Genomic DNA, 17,542 nt, shown 5'->3' on the forward strand with positions numbered 1-17,542 from the left:
GATATAATTGAATCGTATTATATGCAGTAGAAAGCGATGGGTTGGAAGAAGCCTACATAACCAACTCACAAAGTAACATTTTACATCCATAAATGGCCAGCTGTGTAAACTTTAACATTGATTTATGGTAACATACATTTTTGTCTTCTAATGCCTCTTATGGGGAAAGTAAGAGGCATTAGTAACGGAATGTAATCAGATTGCGTTACTGAGTTTGGGTAATCCCTGAGTTACGTTACTGATTACAATTTTGGACATGTAACTAGTAACTGTAACGGATAACAAAAGTAACCTACCCAACCCAGAGGGTATATAATCTGATCCTAGATCTGTTAGAAGAACAACTTGTTTCGAAGAGTCGAGAACGCCCCGCTCTGCACTGCGCAAACTCACATCGTCCGGGGGCAGGCAGTGTTTTCAAATAACACAAGATGTCTGCCGGAACAGCGCTAACGACGAACGAGCGTCATATTCGAGACAATAACTACAACAACAATCTTCCAGAGGACCGAATGGACGTTGAACTTGACACAGGACACAACGTAACGGACCGGGAAGACTTAGACACTGGAATACAAGCCACTTGTTCATCTAACGGCAGTGGCGGGGAGGAGGATGAGTCGGAGTCCATTGATCGGGAAAGAGAAGCCGGGGGCCCGATTCCTCAGCGCAACGGGGAAGGAGTGTTGTTGGGCAGGGAGCAAGAGGTGTCAGTCGAAATCGGAGAGACGTATTTATGTCAGCGAGCCGACAAGACATGGCGTAAGTATTTGTTTATAAGCCAATAATAGTTAGCTACGTTTGAAAGGCTGTGAGGCAGAACACTTATCATCAGTGCGTCCCGACTGGTTCTGCATATATCTTCAGACTGATAGTAGGCTGGACACGTGACATTTATAACGCTTTTTTCAAAACTAAGACTAGTTCATTGCATCCACCGCGGTGCCCAGTTTCTTAATATTACCATCTGTCCAAACTGCTTGGCGTAGTGTTGAATTAATCGCGCAAAAAAACCATTTTAGAGCATTTTCACCCTACCAGCTCCTATTATTTCTATTGAGCACAGTGGCACCAATTCGCTTCTGAACGTTCAATTCCCAGCCTTATTATTCTAGGTCACAATTCCTGCCAAGCTATTGTTGGCAATGAGACCTGCCCATATTACATTCGTAGGCTTACCTGAGTAATGTATTATAATTAACAAGGTTCGGGCTACTTGGTGAGCAAACTCGCTGTTCGCCTGGGTACACGTTGTTGTGACACGCAGAGCTAATTATGGCTGGCGCATAGCCATCAAACGTTAAACATGTTCTGCTCATGGATGGTGTAAGCCTAAAAAAAACGCATGTGCCTGTCATCTTTTTTAAGATCTGGCCGATTTAAACAGTCAGAGGACATTTTTTAATTAAGAAATAACCATTGCGAATGTAGATCTGCTACCTCAGATTATGAGCCGAGCAAGTGTCACGAATGAGTTATTTAGTACCCACAGAAGACCACATGGAGGAACAAGAGAGCTATGAACCCATACTGTTTTTTGCCTTAAACTCTAACCCTAGGTATAACCTATTTTAGCTCTTAAGCCTATACCTTGGGTAGGGTAGCCTAGAATAGTTGTAAAAACTATTTGTGTTATAATATTGTTAGTAAATACCATTATAGTACTAAATAGCATTTTGATTGTTCTTAAGAAAAAATATCTAAACCAATGCAAGTATTTAGCTGTTTTTTTTGTTCTTTTATGATATTTATTATTATAACACTTGATAAACAAGCCACATTTTATTTTTCAAATGTGGTTTGAACTGGGTGTGACCTATATGTGAAAGTCCAACAATTGGATGGGAATTAATAAGAAAAATACACTTTATTTCTCAGCTGCCTCCTCACCAGTGACTTTATGTGAATTAATCACTTCTAATTGCTAAATATTTCTAATAGATGGCAGCATAAAACCACAAAGCATCAATTATAGGCTATTGCAGTAATAAGATTGACATAAAATAGCATGCAACTAAATACTATATGTCCCATGATTTTCTAAAATGGTCACTCATGACTCATTTACAGGTAACTATTTATCTCGTATTAGGCCTGTGTTGCTTTTGGGAGAGCAAAAAAATAGTGACTATAGCAGGTATTGAACCCCGGCCAAATAATCACTAGTCATGTGCGCTAACCTTAACCCTAGTAGACATGCATAATAAAAATCTCTGTTAACGTATCATATTGAGTACACAGCCTCGAAAAGATGAGTGCTTCTTCCATCCCGCCAACAAATTACATCATGCACCCTCCCGGTTAGCAAACTTACCTCCAACATTCCCCTCGCTTGTGCGAGAAGGCAGAGTGCTCGCTGGCAGCACAAGTTTTTGGTGGAGCTTGTTGAGTTGGCTACTTTTGCGAGAAGGCAGAGCGGGTCTATGATGGTTGACGAATTTGACAATGAATGTACTAGGAAAATACGTTTTTGTTGACCATAGGTGACAGAATTAATGTTCAGGCTTATTGATAATTGTTATGGTAATGAAGTATCATTTCAAAACATGAGCACATAAATAAGTAATAATAAACATGAATCATCATTATATTTCTTCACAGCAATCTGTTAAATGCCTTTTTAGCCCTTCCTCTTGTGTTAGCAGTGTGGAAAGGGACAGAACGTGCATGTATGAGTTTTCCTGTTAACTTCTTAAGGTATAGGGGGCAGCATTTTCACTTTTGGATAAATAGCGTGCCCAATTTCAACTTCCTGCTACTCATGCCAGGAATGTAAGATATGCATATTATTAGTAGAAAACACTCAAGTTTCTAAAACTGTTTGAATCATGTCTGTGCGTATAACAGAACTTATGTAGCAGGCAAAACCCCGAGGATTAACCGTTCAGATTTAGTTTTTTTGTCTCTGTTCACTGAGGTCTCATTGGCAAATTATATTTCTCAGGAACCTGTTTTCAGTTCCCTCCGCTTCCACTGGATGTCACCAGTCTTTGGAATTTGGTTGAGGTTATTCATTTTTTTATTGTTTACATTTTAACTACCAGCAACGTGGGCAGGTCTCATTGCCAACAATAGCAAAGCACAATAAGCTGGGAATAGAACTTTCGGAAAGCAAGTTGGTGCCACGGTGCTCAATAGAACTAATAGGAGCTGGCACGGTGAAAAATACCCTAAAATAAGGCCTCTTTTTTTGTGATTATGTACTCTCCATGCGTTGTGTTTTCTCAAAATAAATCACTTCGGCCAGTGGTCCCAGTTGAGCATTTATTTCTGTTGTTAAATGGGAAACAGCACGTTAGTTGTGCAGGGCTTAACGGTATTGATGGCTGTCGATGGTAAAATCTGTAGCATGAAGACAACTGTGTTAGCAGTGGCTTATGTGACCATTACATCGGTGTATGCTAGCTAACACACTTATTTACAGCAATCATATGCCAAAGCACATCCCAGAAAGCCCCTCAATCCCTAACAGGTACCATATACCCACACATGTATAAATCAGTAACGTACAGCAAACTTGTACACATTGTAAAATAGAAAACAATATTCAGAACGTGACCTACCCCTTGCATCACATTTTCATACTGGGGAGACCTGATGTTCGCGATCTTCCCCTATCTGCAAGCGGGGCCAATCACAACAGACCTTATTGTCATCAGAGTTGAACTAACCAATAAGAATGCTTGAACATTAAATACACATTTCTTTAGAGGCAAGTGGAAACATAACCAACCCTGTTACAATTACTTAAAAACTACAGCAAACAGCTGGGACATATGGTAATATTATGAAACTGGGCTCTGCGGCAGATGCAATGTACTTGTTTTTATCAGAAGAAAAGCGTTGTTAAAAATGTAATGTGTTCTGCCCTACTATAGCTAGCTAGATGTGCTTTTTACAGAGATGGCTACAGTTAAATCAGTAAAACTCAACTTTTTTTATTCTTCTTCTCTTTCAGATTCTGCTGAGGTTATCCAGTCCAGGCTGAACGAACAGGAGGGCAGAGAGGAGTTCTACGTACACTATGTTGGATGTGGGTGGGACACACACACAGCACTTCCATTCTCCTCTATCTTTTCATGCACCTCTCCTTCTACTTTCCTCCACCTCCCTTTATCATTTCTTCCTTCTCCGCCAACCCTCTCTTTAACTCTCCCCTGGGCCTGTAGTTAACAGACGTCTGGATGAGTGGGTGGGCAAGGCTCGCCTGGCACTGACCAAGACGGCGAAGGACGCAGTGACAAAAATCGCCGAGGGTGGTGGAGGGGGCGAGCTGGGGGAGCAGCCCGAGAGGAAAATCACCCGCAACCAGAAACGCAAACATGATGAGATCAACCACGTGCAGAAGGTAGGCTAGTGCCGGAGGTTCTAGACTACATACCCCAACAGTGGTGGATCAGATCCCCATTGTCATTTTCTAAACTGTTCTTCTGTCAGTCAGATTTGTTAGATTCCGATATTAAATGGGCTCCCTCTGTTCTGTTTTCTAATGGAACTCCTTTTTCCCACCAGACGTACGCAGAGATGGACCCCACCACAGCTGCCCTGGAGAAGGAGCATGAGGCGGTAAGCGTGTGTCGCTATAATGTTTTACACTTTTTGATATACAGCACCAGTCAAAAGTTTGGACACATGTTCATTCCAGGGTTTTTCTTTATTTGTATTATTTTCTACATTATACAATAATAGTGAAGACATCAAAACTATGAAATGACACGCATGGAATCATGTAGTAACCAAAAAAAGAGTTTTAAACAAATGAAAATGTATTTGAGATTCTTCAAAGTAGCCACCCTATGCCTTGATGACCGCTTTGCTCCCTTTTGGCATTCTCTCAACCATCTTCATGAGGTAGTCACCTAGAATCCATTTCAATGAACAGTTGTGCCTTGTTAAAAGTTAATTTTGTGTAATTCCTTTCCTCCTTAATGCGTTTGAGCCAATCAGTTGTGTTGTAACAAGGTAGGGGTGGTATACAGAATCTAGCCCTATTTGGTAAAAGACCAAGTCCATATTATGTCACGAACAGCTAAAATAAGCAAACAGAAACAAACAGTCCATCATTACCTTAAGACATGAAGGTCAGTCAATCTGGTCAGTCTATATGCCATCCCATCTGGTTTGTTTTTAGTGGGACGTCATTTGTTTTTCAACAGGATAATTGAAAATAATAGTGATGTCTTCACTATTATTCTACAATGTAGGAAATAGTACAAATAAAGAATAACCCTTGAATAAGTAGGTGTGCCTTTTGACTCGTACTGTATGTAGTTGTAAGACAATACCATTCCTAGAGAAGGGGGGTGAAAGTAAAAATGTGTCCTTGCCTCTCTCTTCCAGATCACTAAAGTGAAGTACGTGGACAAGATCCAGATTGGAAACTTTGAGATTGACGCCTGGTACTTCTCCCCATTCCCAGAGGACTACGGCAAGCAGCCCAAGCTGTGGATCTGCGAGTACTGCCTCAAGTACATGAAGTACGAGAAAACCTTCAGATACCACCTGGTCAGTGACTGTCAGCTTCAACATTTTAAAAGCACTGTTCGCTTCAGCATTGCTGTTGTCTTTCATTACCATCTACCATTGGGGACTAGCACTTCTATTTTACCAATATACAGTTGAAAAGCTTTGAACCATATACTTATGTTTCATCCTTCTCCACCTCTATTTCCTCTCTACCTTTCCTTTCCTCCTCACTATCTGTTCCTCCAGTCCCAATGTCAGTGGAGGCAGCCTCTTGGGAAAGAAATCTACAGGCGGAGCAACATCTCTGTGTACGAAGTGGACGGACGCGACCATAAGGTAAGAACACAGGAGGCAGGACCAAAACCACAGAGAATTACCACAAACTGCCCTGAAAGCAATTTAAACAGGTCTTAGTTAAATGGGAACAAGTACAACCTAGACCTTTCAACTTAAGTCTTGGCGGTACCCCTAATTTGCATATGTTTGTTCCAGCACTAACATAACTGACTCCTCTTCATTGAGCATCTGCAAGGTGTATTAAAGTGAACAAACCCACTGAAGGTAATACTGACCCATGTCTCTTTCTGTAGATCTACTGCCAGAACCTGTGTCTACTGGCCAAGCTCTTCCTGGACCACAAGACGCTGTACTTTGACGTGGAGCCTTTTGTCTTTTACATTCTGACTGAAGTCAACAGGCAGGGAGCACATATAGTGGGATACTTCTCCAAAGTAAGTACTGGTCCCAGTACAGGGATGGGGATATCTGTGGCTGCTTGTCCAAAGTAAAAACGTATAAACTCAGCAAAAAATAAATAAATGTCCCTTTTTCAGGACCCTGTCTTTCAAAGATAATTTGTAAAAATCCAAATAACTTCACAGATCTTTATTGTAAAGGGTTTAAACACTGTTTACCATGCTTGTTCAATGAACCATAAACAATTAATGAACATGCACCTGTGGAATCGTTGTTAAGACACTTACAGCTTACAGACATTAGGCAATTAAGGTCATAGTTATGAAAACTTAGAACACTAAAGAGGCCTTTCTACTGACTCTGAAAAACACCAAAAGAAAGATGCTCAGGGTCCCTGCTCATCCGCGTGAACGTGCCTTAGGCATGCTGCAAGGAGGCATGAGGACTGCAGATGTGGCCAGGGCAATACATTGCAATGTCCGTACTGTGAGACGCCTAAGACAGCGCTACAGGGAGACAGGACGGACAGCAGTGGCAGACCATGTGTAAAAACACCTGCACAGGATCGGTACATCCGAACATCACACCTGCGGGACAGGTACAGGATGGCAACAACACCAGGAACGCACAATCCCTCCATCAGTGCTCAGACTGTCCGCAATAGGCTGAGAGAGGCTGGACTGAGGGCTTGTAGTCCTGTTGTAAGGCAAGTCCTCACCAGACATCACCGGCAACAACGGGCACAAACCCACCGTCGCTGGACAAGACAGGACTGGCAAAAAGTGCTCTTCACTGACGAATTGCGGTTTTGTCTCACCAGCGGTGATGGACTGATTCGCGTTTATCGTCGAAGGAATGAGCATTACACCGGGGCCTGTACTCTGGAGCAGGATCGAGGGTGAGGGTCCTTCATGGTCTGGGGCAGTGTGTCACTGCATCAACGGACTGAGCTTATTGTCATTGCAGGCCATCTCAACACTGTGCGTTACAGGGAAGACTTCCCCCTCCCTCGTGGTACCCTTCCTGCAGGCTCATCCTGACATGACCCTCCAGCATGATAATGCCACCAGCCATACTGTGCGTGATTTCGTGCAAGACAGGAATATCAGTTATCTGCCATGGCCAGCGAAGAGCCCGGATCTCAATTCCATTGAGCACGTCTGGGATTTGTTGGATCGCAGGGTGAGGGCTAGGGCCATTCCCCACAAATGCCCGGGAACTTGCAGGTGCCTTGGTGGAAGAGTGGGGTAACTGGCAAATCTGGTGCAGTCCATGAGGTGGAGATACACTGCACTACTTAATGCAGCTGGTGGCCACACCAGATACTTGACTGTTACTTTTGATTTTGACCCCTCTTTGTTCAGGGACAGATTATTCAATTTCTGTTAGTTACATGTCTGTGGAACTTGTTCAGTTTATGTCTCAGTTGTTGAATCTTGTTATGTTCATACAAATATTTAAACATGTTAAGTTTGCTGAAAATTAACACAGTTTATTTACAGTGAGAGCAGCTGTAAAAAAAATTTTTTGGGGGGGTTAGAAACAGATTTCATAAATGGTTGTAATTCAAATCAAATGTTATTTGTCACATGCACCGAATACAACCGGTGTAGACCTTACAGTGAAATTCTTACTTACAAACCCTTAAAACAATGCAGTTAAAAAAAATGCATGTAAAGAAAATATTTATTAAATAAACTGAAGTAAACAATAAAAAAACAAACATTTGAAATTAACAATTTAAAGAGCAACAATAAAATAACAGTAACGAAACTATATACAGGGGGTACCGGTACAGAATCAATGTGCTGGGGCACAGTTTAGTCGAGGTAATTGAGGTAATGTGTACATGTAATTCAAATAGTCCAGGTAGGCAGTTGGTTAACTGTTCAGAAGTCTTATGGCTTAGGGTAGAAGCTGTTAAGAATCCTTTTGGACCTAAATATGTCTCATGTCTTGAGGAAAGTCCCAAATCCGAAGGAAATTGTTCATTGTTTGATATGAAAGGATAACTGGTATAGTGTAGGACTATAAAAGCTGAGCTTGTTGTGTGTTCCACAGGAGAAAGAGTCTCCAGATGGGAATAACGTAGCGTGTATCCTCACCCTCCCACCCTACCAGCGCAGAGGATACGGAAAGTTCCTCATAGCCTTCAGTGAGTGGGATACACACACACACACACACACACTAGAGCTGGGCAATATGGACAAAATATTATGCTAAATTGACAGTTATCAGGTTAACAATAAATTGTGCATTAAGTTAATACAATTATTAAGCACCATTTATTTTATTATACCCCTTAAACTACTACTTTGAATGTTAACAATTTTCCCGTTAGCAATAGCTCATATTAGCCGGCTTAGGCCTATTCCATTTCAAACTTCACATTTCTAGTAAAGGCTACTTATCATTATTGTCAATATCAGTAAAATGTTGTTTATAAATGGGCGGTTTGGTTGGTGACGATCATTTTTGGGTTATCGTCCCAGCTCTAACACACACTATCACACGTGCTCTCTCTCTTTCTCTCCCCCCCAGGCTATGAGCTGTCTAAATTGGAGAGTACGGTGGGTTCTCCGGAGAAGCCCCTGTCAGACCTGGGCAAGCTGAGCTACAGGAGCTACTGGTCCTGGGTGCTGCTGGAGATTCTCAGGGACTTCAGGGGCACGCTCTCCATCAAGGACCTCAGGTACACACAAACAAGCAACTATTTTCACCTCACCATAAATACATTCTCATGTACAGTACCAGTCAAAAGTTTGGACACACCTACTCATTCCAGGGTTTTTTGTTTTTACTACTTTCTAAATTGTAGAATAGCAGTGAAGACATCAAAACTATGAAATAACACATATGGAATCATGTGCCGTGTTAAGTTATTTTGTGGAATTATTTTCATTGTTAATGCGTTTGAGCCAATCACTTGTGTTGTGACATGGTAGGGATGGTATACAGAAGATAGCCATATTTGGTAAAAGACCAAGTCCATATTATGGGAAGAACGGCTAAAATAAGCAAAGAGAAGTGACAGTCCATCATTACTTTAAGACATGAAGGTCAGTCAATTCTGAAAATTTCAAGAACTTTGAAAGTTTTTTCAAGTGCAGTCTCAAAAGCCATCAAGCGCTTTGATGAAATTGGCTCTCACGAGGACTGCCACAGGAAAGGAAGATCCAGAGTTACCTCTGCTGCAGAGGATAAGTTCATGAGAGTTATCAGCCTCATAAATTGCAGCCCAAATAAATGCTTCACAGAGATCAAGTAACAGACACATCTCAACATCAACTGTTCAAAGGAGACTGTGTGAATCAGGCCTTCATGGTCGAATTGTTGCAAAGAAACCACTACTAAAGGAGACCAATAGAAAGAAGAGACTTGCTTGGGCCAATAAACACGAGCAATGGACATTAGACCGGTAGAAATCTATCCTTTGGTCTGATGAGTCCAAATTTGAGATTTTTGGTTCCAACCACCGTGTCTTTGTGAGACGCAGAGTAGGTGAACCGATGATCTCAGCATGTGGTTCCCACCGTGAAGCTTGGAGGATGTGTGGGGGTGCTTTGCTGGTGACACTGTCAGTGATTTATTTTGAATTTAAGGCACACTGAACCAGCGTGGCTACAACAGCATTCTGCAGTAATACGCCATCCCATCTGGTTTGCACTTAGTTCCGCTATCATTTGTTTTTCAACAGGACATTGACCGAAATCACACCTCCAGGCTGGGTAAGGGCTATTTGACCAAGAAGGAGAGGGATGGAGTGCTGCATCAGATGACCTGGCCTCCACAATCACTCGACCTCAACTCAATTGAGATGGTTTGGGATGAGTAGGACCACATAGTGAAGGAAAAGCAGCCAACAAGTGCTCAGCATACAGTGGTTGCTCCACTAAAAGTTTTGCGATTATGCTGTGGTACTTAGAGGTCATTTGTGGTTTAGTACGGTAATCTACATCATCACTTCATTGCTCCAGACCAGCGGAAGGGGGAGTTAGAGCACTGTGTCTCTGACAGTGAATGGGTGACATAAACCTAAATAGAAACTGTTAATTGTGCTCGACTTCACACTAAGGGTTTTATTTTGTTAGGATTATTTTGATCTTACTGTAGTAGTGTAGCCCACTCCTGACCGGTCACGTTGTACAGCGTCTGAGTGGCGCAACGGACTAAGACACTGCATAGTAGGTCAAGCTGTGTTGCTACAGATGTTGGTTCAATGACCGTGCCGGCCTCGACTGGGAGACCTGTGAAATGACTCTAGGTTTTTGGTTTCTCTTCCTTTAAAAACAGAAATAAATAATTAGAAATAACAAACTGGCTAACAAACTGGCTAATAACTAACTTTATTTCCAAATTAGTAACATTGTCTCATCCCATGTTCAAGAATGGCCTTTTTCTCGCTCATTTTACAGTATTTGAAAACTAAATCATCTCTGAAATATATATTTTATAATTATTTTAAAGCCCCTTGGATATTCTCACAGATATATTATTAACCCTGTTATTAGTAGGACAATATATATTGGTCATGGCTCCTGAGTGGTGCACAATGGGATTGGCCTGCAGTTCTCCAGCTGTATTTCAGTTCTCCACTGAAAGCGTTCAAGGCACGAGGGCAGGAGGCACGGGATGGGCCGCAGAGCCGCGCACACGGACCTAGCCCATGGGGAAAGGAGGAGGAGAGAGGGGGTCCACCCACTCCGCCACACTGGGTAGCACAGAGGAACACTTTAAGGGGCATTGCACTAATAATGGCGTTGACGGGAAACGTTCCCTCTGTTCTTAGTGCCAGTCTGCACGTTCAAACTAAAACAATGTAACTAATAATGACATCTTTATGCTTTCGTTAATAAAATAATGATAAAAATACTTTTTCAAAATGCCAATGTTTATTTAGTTATGGATCCATAACAAATTACTATGGGGAATAAATATCACTGAATTACAGAAATATTGGAACAAAGTTGTCTAATGAAGGTAAACAAATTGTTGCTTACTGGAAAATCTCTCTTTCAAACACACGGTCACGGTGTACTGCGCCATTATGGCTATTAGCTATTAGGACAATAGACTTGCCTAGAAGGTGGGTAGGGGGATAAATCTATCATCAAATGTATTTCTTAGTTAGGTTGGCTGTATCACAACCTGCTGTGATTGGTTGCAATTTCAGTTTAATCTACCAGAAAAGACTAAACAAATAATACAACAAAATATTATTATTATGTATCACAGCCGACCGTGACTGGGAGTCCCATAGGGCGACGCACAATTGGCTCCGTGTTTCTCTCCCTCTTAAAACAGAAATAAATATTTTGGCCTTTACAAATATTATTTTGGCCTTTATTACAATCGCTCTTTCATTTAGAACGATTTTATTTTATTTAAAAAATAAAATAAATATATCATTATATATTATCAAGTTGATGCCAGTCATATAGCCTGCACCTACATAAAGCTGAGTGACTCACTCATTCATGGCTTTGGATCAAAATAAACAAGTACCAACATTCTTTCTGATAGTCTTCTAATAAAAACATGTTTTGGTTATCCTGACCTGGACACCATATACAGTGTTAGAACAGCCCATTATGGGCTATTAGCAGGACAATATACCTTTACCAACGCTTCTTGTATTTTGATACTTTGTGGATGGGGCCTCCCCAGTGGTGCAGCTAAGTCACCGCATCACAATGCAAAATGCATTGCTACAGATACCCATGCCGCCCGCCACCGGTAGACCCATGAGGCGGCTTTTGGTTTTAATTTCGAATCCTCCAATCCTCTACAGGTCATATTTTTCGATATATTGTCGGCCTACGGTAGGCGATATGAGTCTCACTAGTGTTGAGTAATTTACTGTTAAAAGTGGTGTAGGTCTTATTTATTTAAAGAGCATATTGAAGTTAGAAGCAATAGGATTTGAAGCAATAGCCTACAACTATTTTAGCTCTTTACAAGCATGGGGACTGGTCTTGATAAATCAATGCGATTTTTATTTTGACTGCATCTCCGTTTGGGTATTGGTTAGACTACAATTATGGTGTAGAAATGTTATGCTCTTAGTGTAACCTTTATTTAACTAGGCAAGTCAGTTAAGAACAAATTCTTATTTACAAGGACAGCCTACTTCTTCCTCCCCATCGGGGAATTGAATCCCAGTCTTCCGCGTGCCCGCATGACACGGAAGCCAAATAGCCAAGTACTGTAGTCTACTCCCGACCGTCACGTTGTACATCGCCATGTTTTCTGTTCCATCCAAATGGAATCTGAGGGTTTTTCTTGGAATAAAAACACCATAATATTAACCTTTCTGATCTCCCCATCCCGGATCCGGGATCGTGAATACAGACTCAAGCTCATTACCATAACGCAACGTTAACTATTCATGAAAATCGCAAATGAAATGAAATAAATATGCTAGCTCTCAAGCTTAGCCTTTTGTTAACAACACTGTCATCTCAGATTTTTAAAATATGCTTCTCAACCATTGCAAAACAAGCATTTGTGTAACAGTATTGTAGGCTAACGTAGCATTTAGCATTAGCATTCAGCTGGCAACATTTACACAAAAAAACAGAAAAGCATTCAAATAAAATCATTTACCTTTGAAGAACTTCAGATGTTTTCAATGAGGAGACTCTCAGATAGCAAATGTTCAGTTTTTCCTGAAAGATTATTTGTTTAGGACAAATCGCTCCGTTTTCTGCGTCACGTTTAGCTATGAAAAAACCCCTGTATCCAGGATTGTGTAAATCTATCAGCAAGCTCATTAGCATAACACAACGTTAACTATTTATGAAAATCGCAAATGAAATGAAATAAATATGCCATCTCTCAAGCTTAGCCTTTTGTAAACAACACTGTCATCTCAGATTTTCAAAATATGCTTCTCAACCATAGGAAAACAATCATTTGTGTAAAAGTAGCTAGCTAGCGTTAGCATTTCGCGTTAGCATTTAGCGTTAGCATTAGCATTAGCATCCAGCACGCAACATTAACAAAAACATAAAAGCCTTCAAATAAAATCATTTACCTTTGAAGAACTTCTGATGTTTTCAATGAGGATACTCTCAGTTAGATAGCAGATGCTCAGTTTTTCCAAAAAGATTCCTTGTGTATTAGAAATAGCTCCGTTTTATACATCACATTTGGCTACCAAAAAAAATCCGAAAATTCAGTCCTCAAAACGCGAACTTTTTTCCAAATTAACTCCATAATATCGACTGAAAACATGGCAAACGTTGTTTAGAATCAATCATCAAGGTGTTTTTCACATATCTCTTCATTGATACATCGTTCTTGGACACATGCTTTCTCCCCTGAATCAAATGGTAAAGTAGAAGCAGCTGGCAATTGCGCACCGAATTCGACGCAGGACACCAGGCGGACACTTGGAAAATGTAGTCTCTTATGGTCAATCTTCCAATGATATGCCTACAAATACGTCACAATGCTGCTAAGACCTTGGGCGAACGACAGAAAGTGTAGGCTCATTCGTTGCGCAATCACAGCCATATAAGGAGAGAATGGAAAACAGAGCTTCAGAAATTCTGCTAATTCCTGGGTGATGCATCATCTTGGTTTCGCCTGTAGAATGAGTTCTGGGGCACTTACAGACAAAATCTTTGCAGATTCTGAAACTTCAGAGTGTTTTCTTTCCAAAACTGTCAAGAATATGCATAGTCGAGCATCTTTTCGTGACAAAATATCGCGCTTAAAACGGGAACGTTTTTTATCCAAAAATGAAATAGCGCCCCTAGAGCTCTAACAGGTTAAGCAACATTTCTTAAAATCAGTCCCGTTATTTAAGTGCCAACCACTGGTACCATTAATGCTAGTTTGACGTTAGATGCTACTAATGCTATGTTCTTATAAAAAAAGGTTTGCAATTCTCTAGTGCAGCCACTACTGAAGGCAATCAAATGCTTGTCAAATATGCCCTCTGGTGGTCAAGCTAGCATTAACGGTACCCGTGGTTGGCACTTAAATAACATGCTGTGCTGCAGTACGCTGCAACTTTTAAAGGACAAACAACTCTGTGGAAATTCCTTCAAGACTGTTGGAAAAGCATTCCAGGAGACTGACTACTTCATGAAGCTGGTTGAGAGAATGCCACAGTGTGCAAAGCCGTCAAGGAAAAGGGTGGCTCAAGTATAAAATATATTTAGATTTCTTTAACACTCTTTTTTGGTTACTACCTGATTTCATGTGTTATTTCATTAGTTTTGATGTCTTCACTATTATTCTACAATGTAGAAAAATAATGGTTTTTTAAAACTTCAATGAGTAGGTGTCCAAACTTTTGACTGGTACTGTATGTGAAAATCCATCTACTTGCACATCCACAACATAGGTACACCTGCATTCACTTGTACATATGTCAGGTACTCCTACATCATAACTGTACACATATGACCTCACACACACTCAGCCCCAGATTCTCATTGCTCTCCCCACTCCACAGTCAGATGACCAGTATTACCCAGGGGGACATCATCAGTACGCTGCAGTCCCTCAACATGGTGAAATACTGGAAAGGCCAGCACGTCATCTGTGTCACGCCCAAACTGGTTGAGGAACACCTCAAGAGTGCCCAGTACAAGAAGCCGCCAATCACAGGTAGACATGTTTCCTTTTGATGTCTCACAGGCTCCATCTCAAAGGACACCTTCACTACTGTTCAAAAGTTTGCAGTCACTTAGAAATGTCCTTGTTTCTGAAAAAATTGATCAGAAATACAGTGTAGACGTTAATGTCTACACTGTATTTCTGATAAATGTGATGTTATTTTAATGGACAAAAAATTGATTTTCTTACAAAAACAAGGACATTTCTAAGTGACCCCAAACTTTTGAACGGTGGTGTATTAGTGCACTACTTTTGACCAGAGCCCCAAAACCGATTTTGAAGACTTGTGGGTCCCACCACAGCCACATCTCTCTCCTTCTTTCTCCCAGTCACACACACTCCTGTTTCTCACTGTTCTCTTTGACTTGGCACAGCTGGGGGGAGGGTCTGTGTTCGCATTAATGTGTATGAAGTAGTGCAGAGCTAATTGACAGATGTCAGTTCAATTATTTGAATTCCATTTAGTTGGGTTTTTGTATGTGTGCTGAATGCGCAGTTTGTCTAGATATATCAGATCAAACCTGAACTGTGTGATGTAGTAGGGGGTTATAGTTTTCAACAGGCTAATATTCTACATAGTTGAGCTCAGAAAATGTGGTAATTAATTACAATGACCATGATCCATTGCGCGCCTACTTGTCCGGTCTATGTGGGGCAGACACGGAGAGGGAGGGAAGAGACAGACTGTATTTTCCACTTCATATTAGCTAGACTACTTTTCATTTAGTTTCAAGTCGCTATTTTTCCACATTCTGTTAAGTTATAGCCTCATTGTAAAGTGAATTAAATAAATAAAAATCCCTAGCAATCTACACACAATACCCCATAATGATAAAGCCAAAAATAAATGTTTGCAAATGTATTCAAAATAAAAACTGATACCTTATTTACAAAAGTATTTGGACTCTGCTATAAATGGAAGAAGTTTGGAACCACCAAGACTCCTCCTAGAGCCCGGCCAAACTGAGCAGTCAGGGGAGAAGGGCCTTGGTCGGGGAGGTGACAAAGAACCCAATGGTCACTCTGACAGAGCTCCAAAGTTCCTTAATGGAGATGGTTGTCCTTCTGGAAGGTTCTATCTCTGCAGCACTCTGACAATCAGAACTTTATGGTAGAGTGGCCAGACGGAAGCCACTCCTCGGTAAAAGGCACATGACATCCCGCTTGGGATTTGCTAAAATGCACCTAAAGACTCTGACCATGAGAAACAAGATTCTCTGGTCTGACGGAACCAAGATTGAACTCTGGCCTGAATGCCAAGCGTCACGCCTGGAGGAGCCTGGCACCATCCCTATGGTGAAGCATGGTTGTGGCAGCATTTTCAGCAGCAGGGACTGGGAGACTAGTAGGATCGAAGTAAAGATGAACGGAGAAAAGTACAGACAGATACTTGATGAAAACCTGCTCAGGACCTCAGAACCTCAGACTGGGGGTGAAAGTTCACCTTCCAACAGGATAACAACCCTAAGCACACAGCCAAGACAACACAGGACTGGCTTTGGGGCAAGTCTCTGAATATTGAATGGCCCAGCCAGAGCCTGAACTTGAACCCAATCAAACATCTCTGGAGAGACCTGAAAATAGTTGTGCAGCGACACTCCCCATCCAACCTGACAGAGCTTGAGTCGATCTGCAGAGAAGAATGTAACGTAACAAAATGGGGAAAAAGTCAAGGGAAGTCAAAGAACAGCTAAAATATTTTTTTTTTTTTTGTCAGACCTCATAGGCAGCAGCTCTTTAGATATAAGATGATGACTTGGAATCAAATGATGAAGTAATATACACAGCTGAAATATTTTATTGAAGTGAAGTAATGTGAATAAAATGTGTGTGATAAGCAGTAATGGGCCGTCACTACCATCATGGGACTTTTTATTAATTGTTTTATTCTGTTACAGCATTCTGTCCACCCACATAATGCATTTAAAGTAAAAAAAAATAATAATGGTATTTTTTGTTGTACTAGTACCGAAACCAAACCGACCTCAAAGCAGTAATCGCTCAGCACTAGTATACAGTTGTCTCTTGAGGATGTAATAGTGTTACTAATATGTGTGTGTATGAGGGGCTCGTCCATGTGAGTCACATGCATGTTTTCTTTTTGTGTGTGTGTGTGTGTGTGAGACCCTGACCAGAATGTTTCTATCTCCTCAGTTGACACTGTGTGTCTGAAGTGGGCCCCGCCCAAACATAAGCAAGCCAAGTTTTCCAAGAAGTGAGGGAAGGTGCTCGTGACATCATGCCAGACCACCCAACCAACCCACCCACGCATGGTATTTGTTCTCAAATTCCCTTCTTCCCTCCACTTGTTCTTTGTCCCCAGTTTAAACTATTTGTTGTGAAGAGGAACCAATATGTACATTACTAGTGTCTTTTTTTTCTGTTTTTTAAATAAACAAGAATAGTGATATTCACTTGGGTGGTCTTTTTTCTTTCCTTTAACTTTGTGATTTGTACTAATCATTTCTACTTGACTCAATAGCAGTGTTTCTCCTAGATATATTTTTCCCTTGGTGGGGTGCAAAGGCACCTGAAGCAACTACTATGAAGACTGAGTGAATACTACTCTAATATGCTTTGAAAATACTGGTAATAATAATCAGGGATGCAATAAATTTTAAAAAAGTCAGTATTGATTTCTTTTTTAAATGACAATGGTATTATGTGGCGCACAGTTGTTACTCAATTGTGTAAAGTGATATGACATGAAGTGAGAGAAGGCAGTTGGTATTAGATTTCACATGACGGC

At 41.0% G+C, this 17,542-nt stretch overlaps 1 protein-coding gene across 2 annotated transcripts; it reads left to right on the forward strand.

Annotated features, from left to right (window-relative positions):
- Window positions 1-376: 376 nt before the first annotated feature.
- LOC110521902 (histone acetyltransferase KAT8) lies at window positions 377-17,207 on the forward strand. 2 transcript variants are annotated; one of them, XM_021599848.3, is made up of 11 exons: window positions 377-762; window positions 3,959-4,033; window positions 4,170-4,348; window positions 4,513-4,566; window positions 5,341-5,505; window positions 5,713-5,802; window positions 6,057-6,197; window positions 8,224-8,317; window positions 8,704-8,854; window positions 14,630-14,784; window positions 16,948-17,207. In XM_021599848.3, the coding sequence occupies exons 1-11, from the start codon at window positions 432-434 to the stop codon at window positions 17,010-17,012; spliced, it is 1,500 nt and encodes a 499-aa protein (XP_021455523.1). In that variant the 5' UTR covers window positions 377-431; the 3' UTR covers window positions 17,013-17,207. The 2 variants fall into 2 exon arrangements, with proteins under 2 accessions (XP_021455523.1, XP_021455524.1); XM_021599849.3 differs by lacking the exons at window positions 14,630-14,784; window positions 16,948-17,207 and adding an exon at window positions 9,860-11,032 and having other exon boundaries at window positions 387-762.
- Window positions 17,208-17,542: the final 335 nt, after the last annotated feature.

The sequence above is a fragment of the Oncorhynchus mykiss genome, chromosome 4, assembly GCF_057628025.1.
Source record: "Oncorhynchus mykiss isolate SJ-2025 chromosome 4, ASM5762802v1, whole genome shotgun sequence".
NCBI classification, from domain to species: domain Eukaryota; kingdom Metazoa; phylum Chordata; class Actinopteri; order Salmoniformes; family Salmonidae; genus Oncorhynchus; species Oncorhynchus mykiss.

What these genes read in the sequence shown, in the direction of transcription:
- LOC110521902 (XM_021599848.3), top strand. Translation starts at nt 432, where the DNA reads ATGTCTGCCGGAACAGCGCTAACGACGAACGAGCGTCATATTCGAGAC. An exon ending in CTACGTACACTATGTTGGAT is followed by an intron (nt 4,034 to 4,169) that starts GTGGGTGGGACA and finishes CTGGGCCTGTAG; the next exon opens with TTAACAGACGTCTGGATGAG. An exon ending in CTCTCCATCAAGGACCTCAG is followed by an intron (nt 8,855 to 14,629) that starts GTACACACAAAC and finishes CCCACTCCACAG; the next exon opens with TCAGATGACCAGTATTACCC.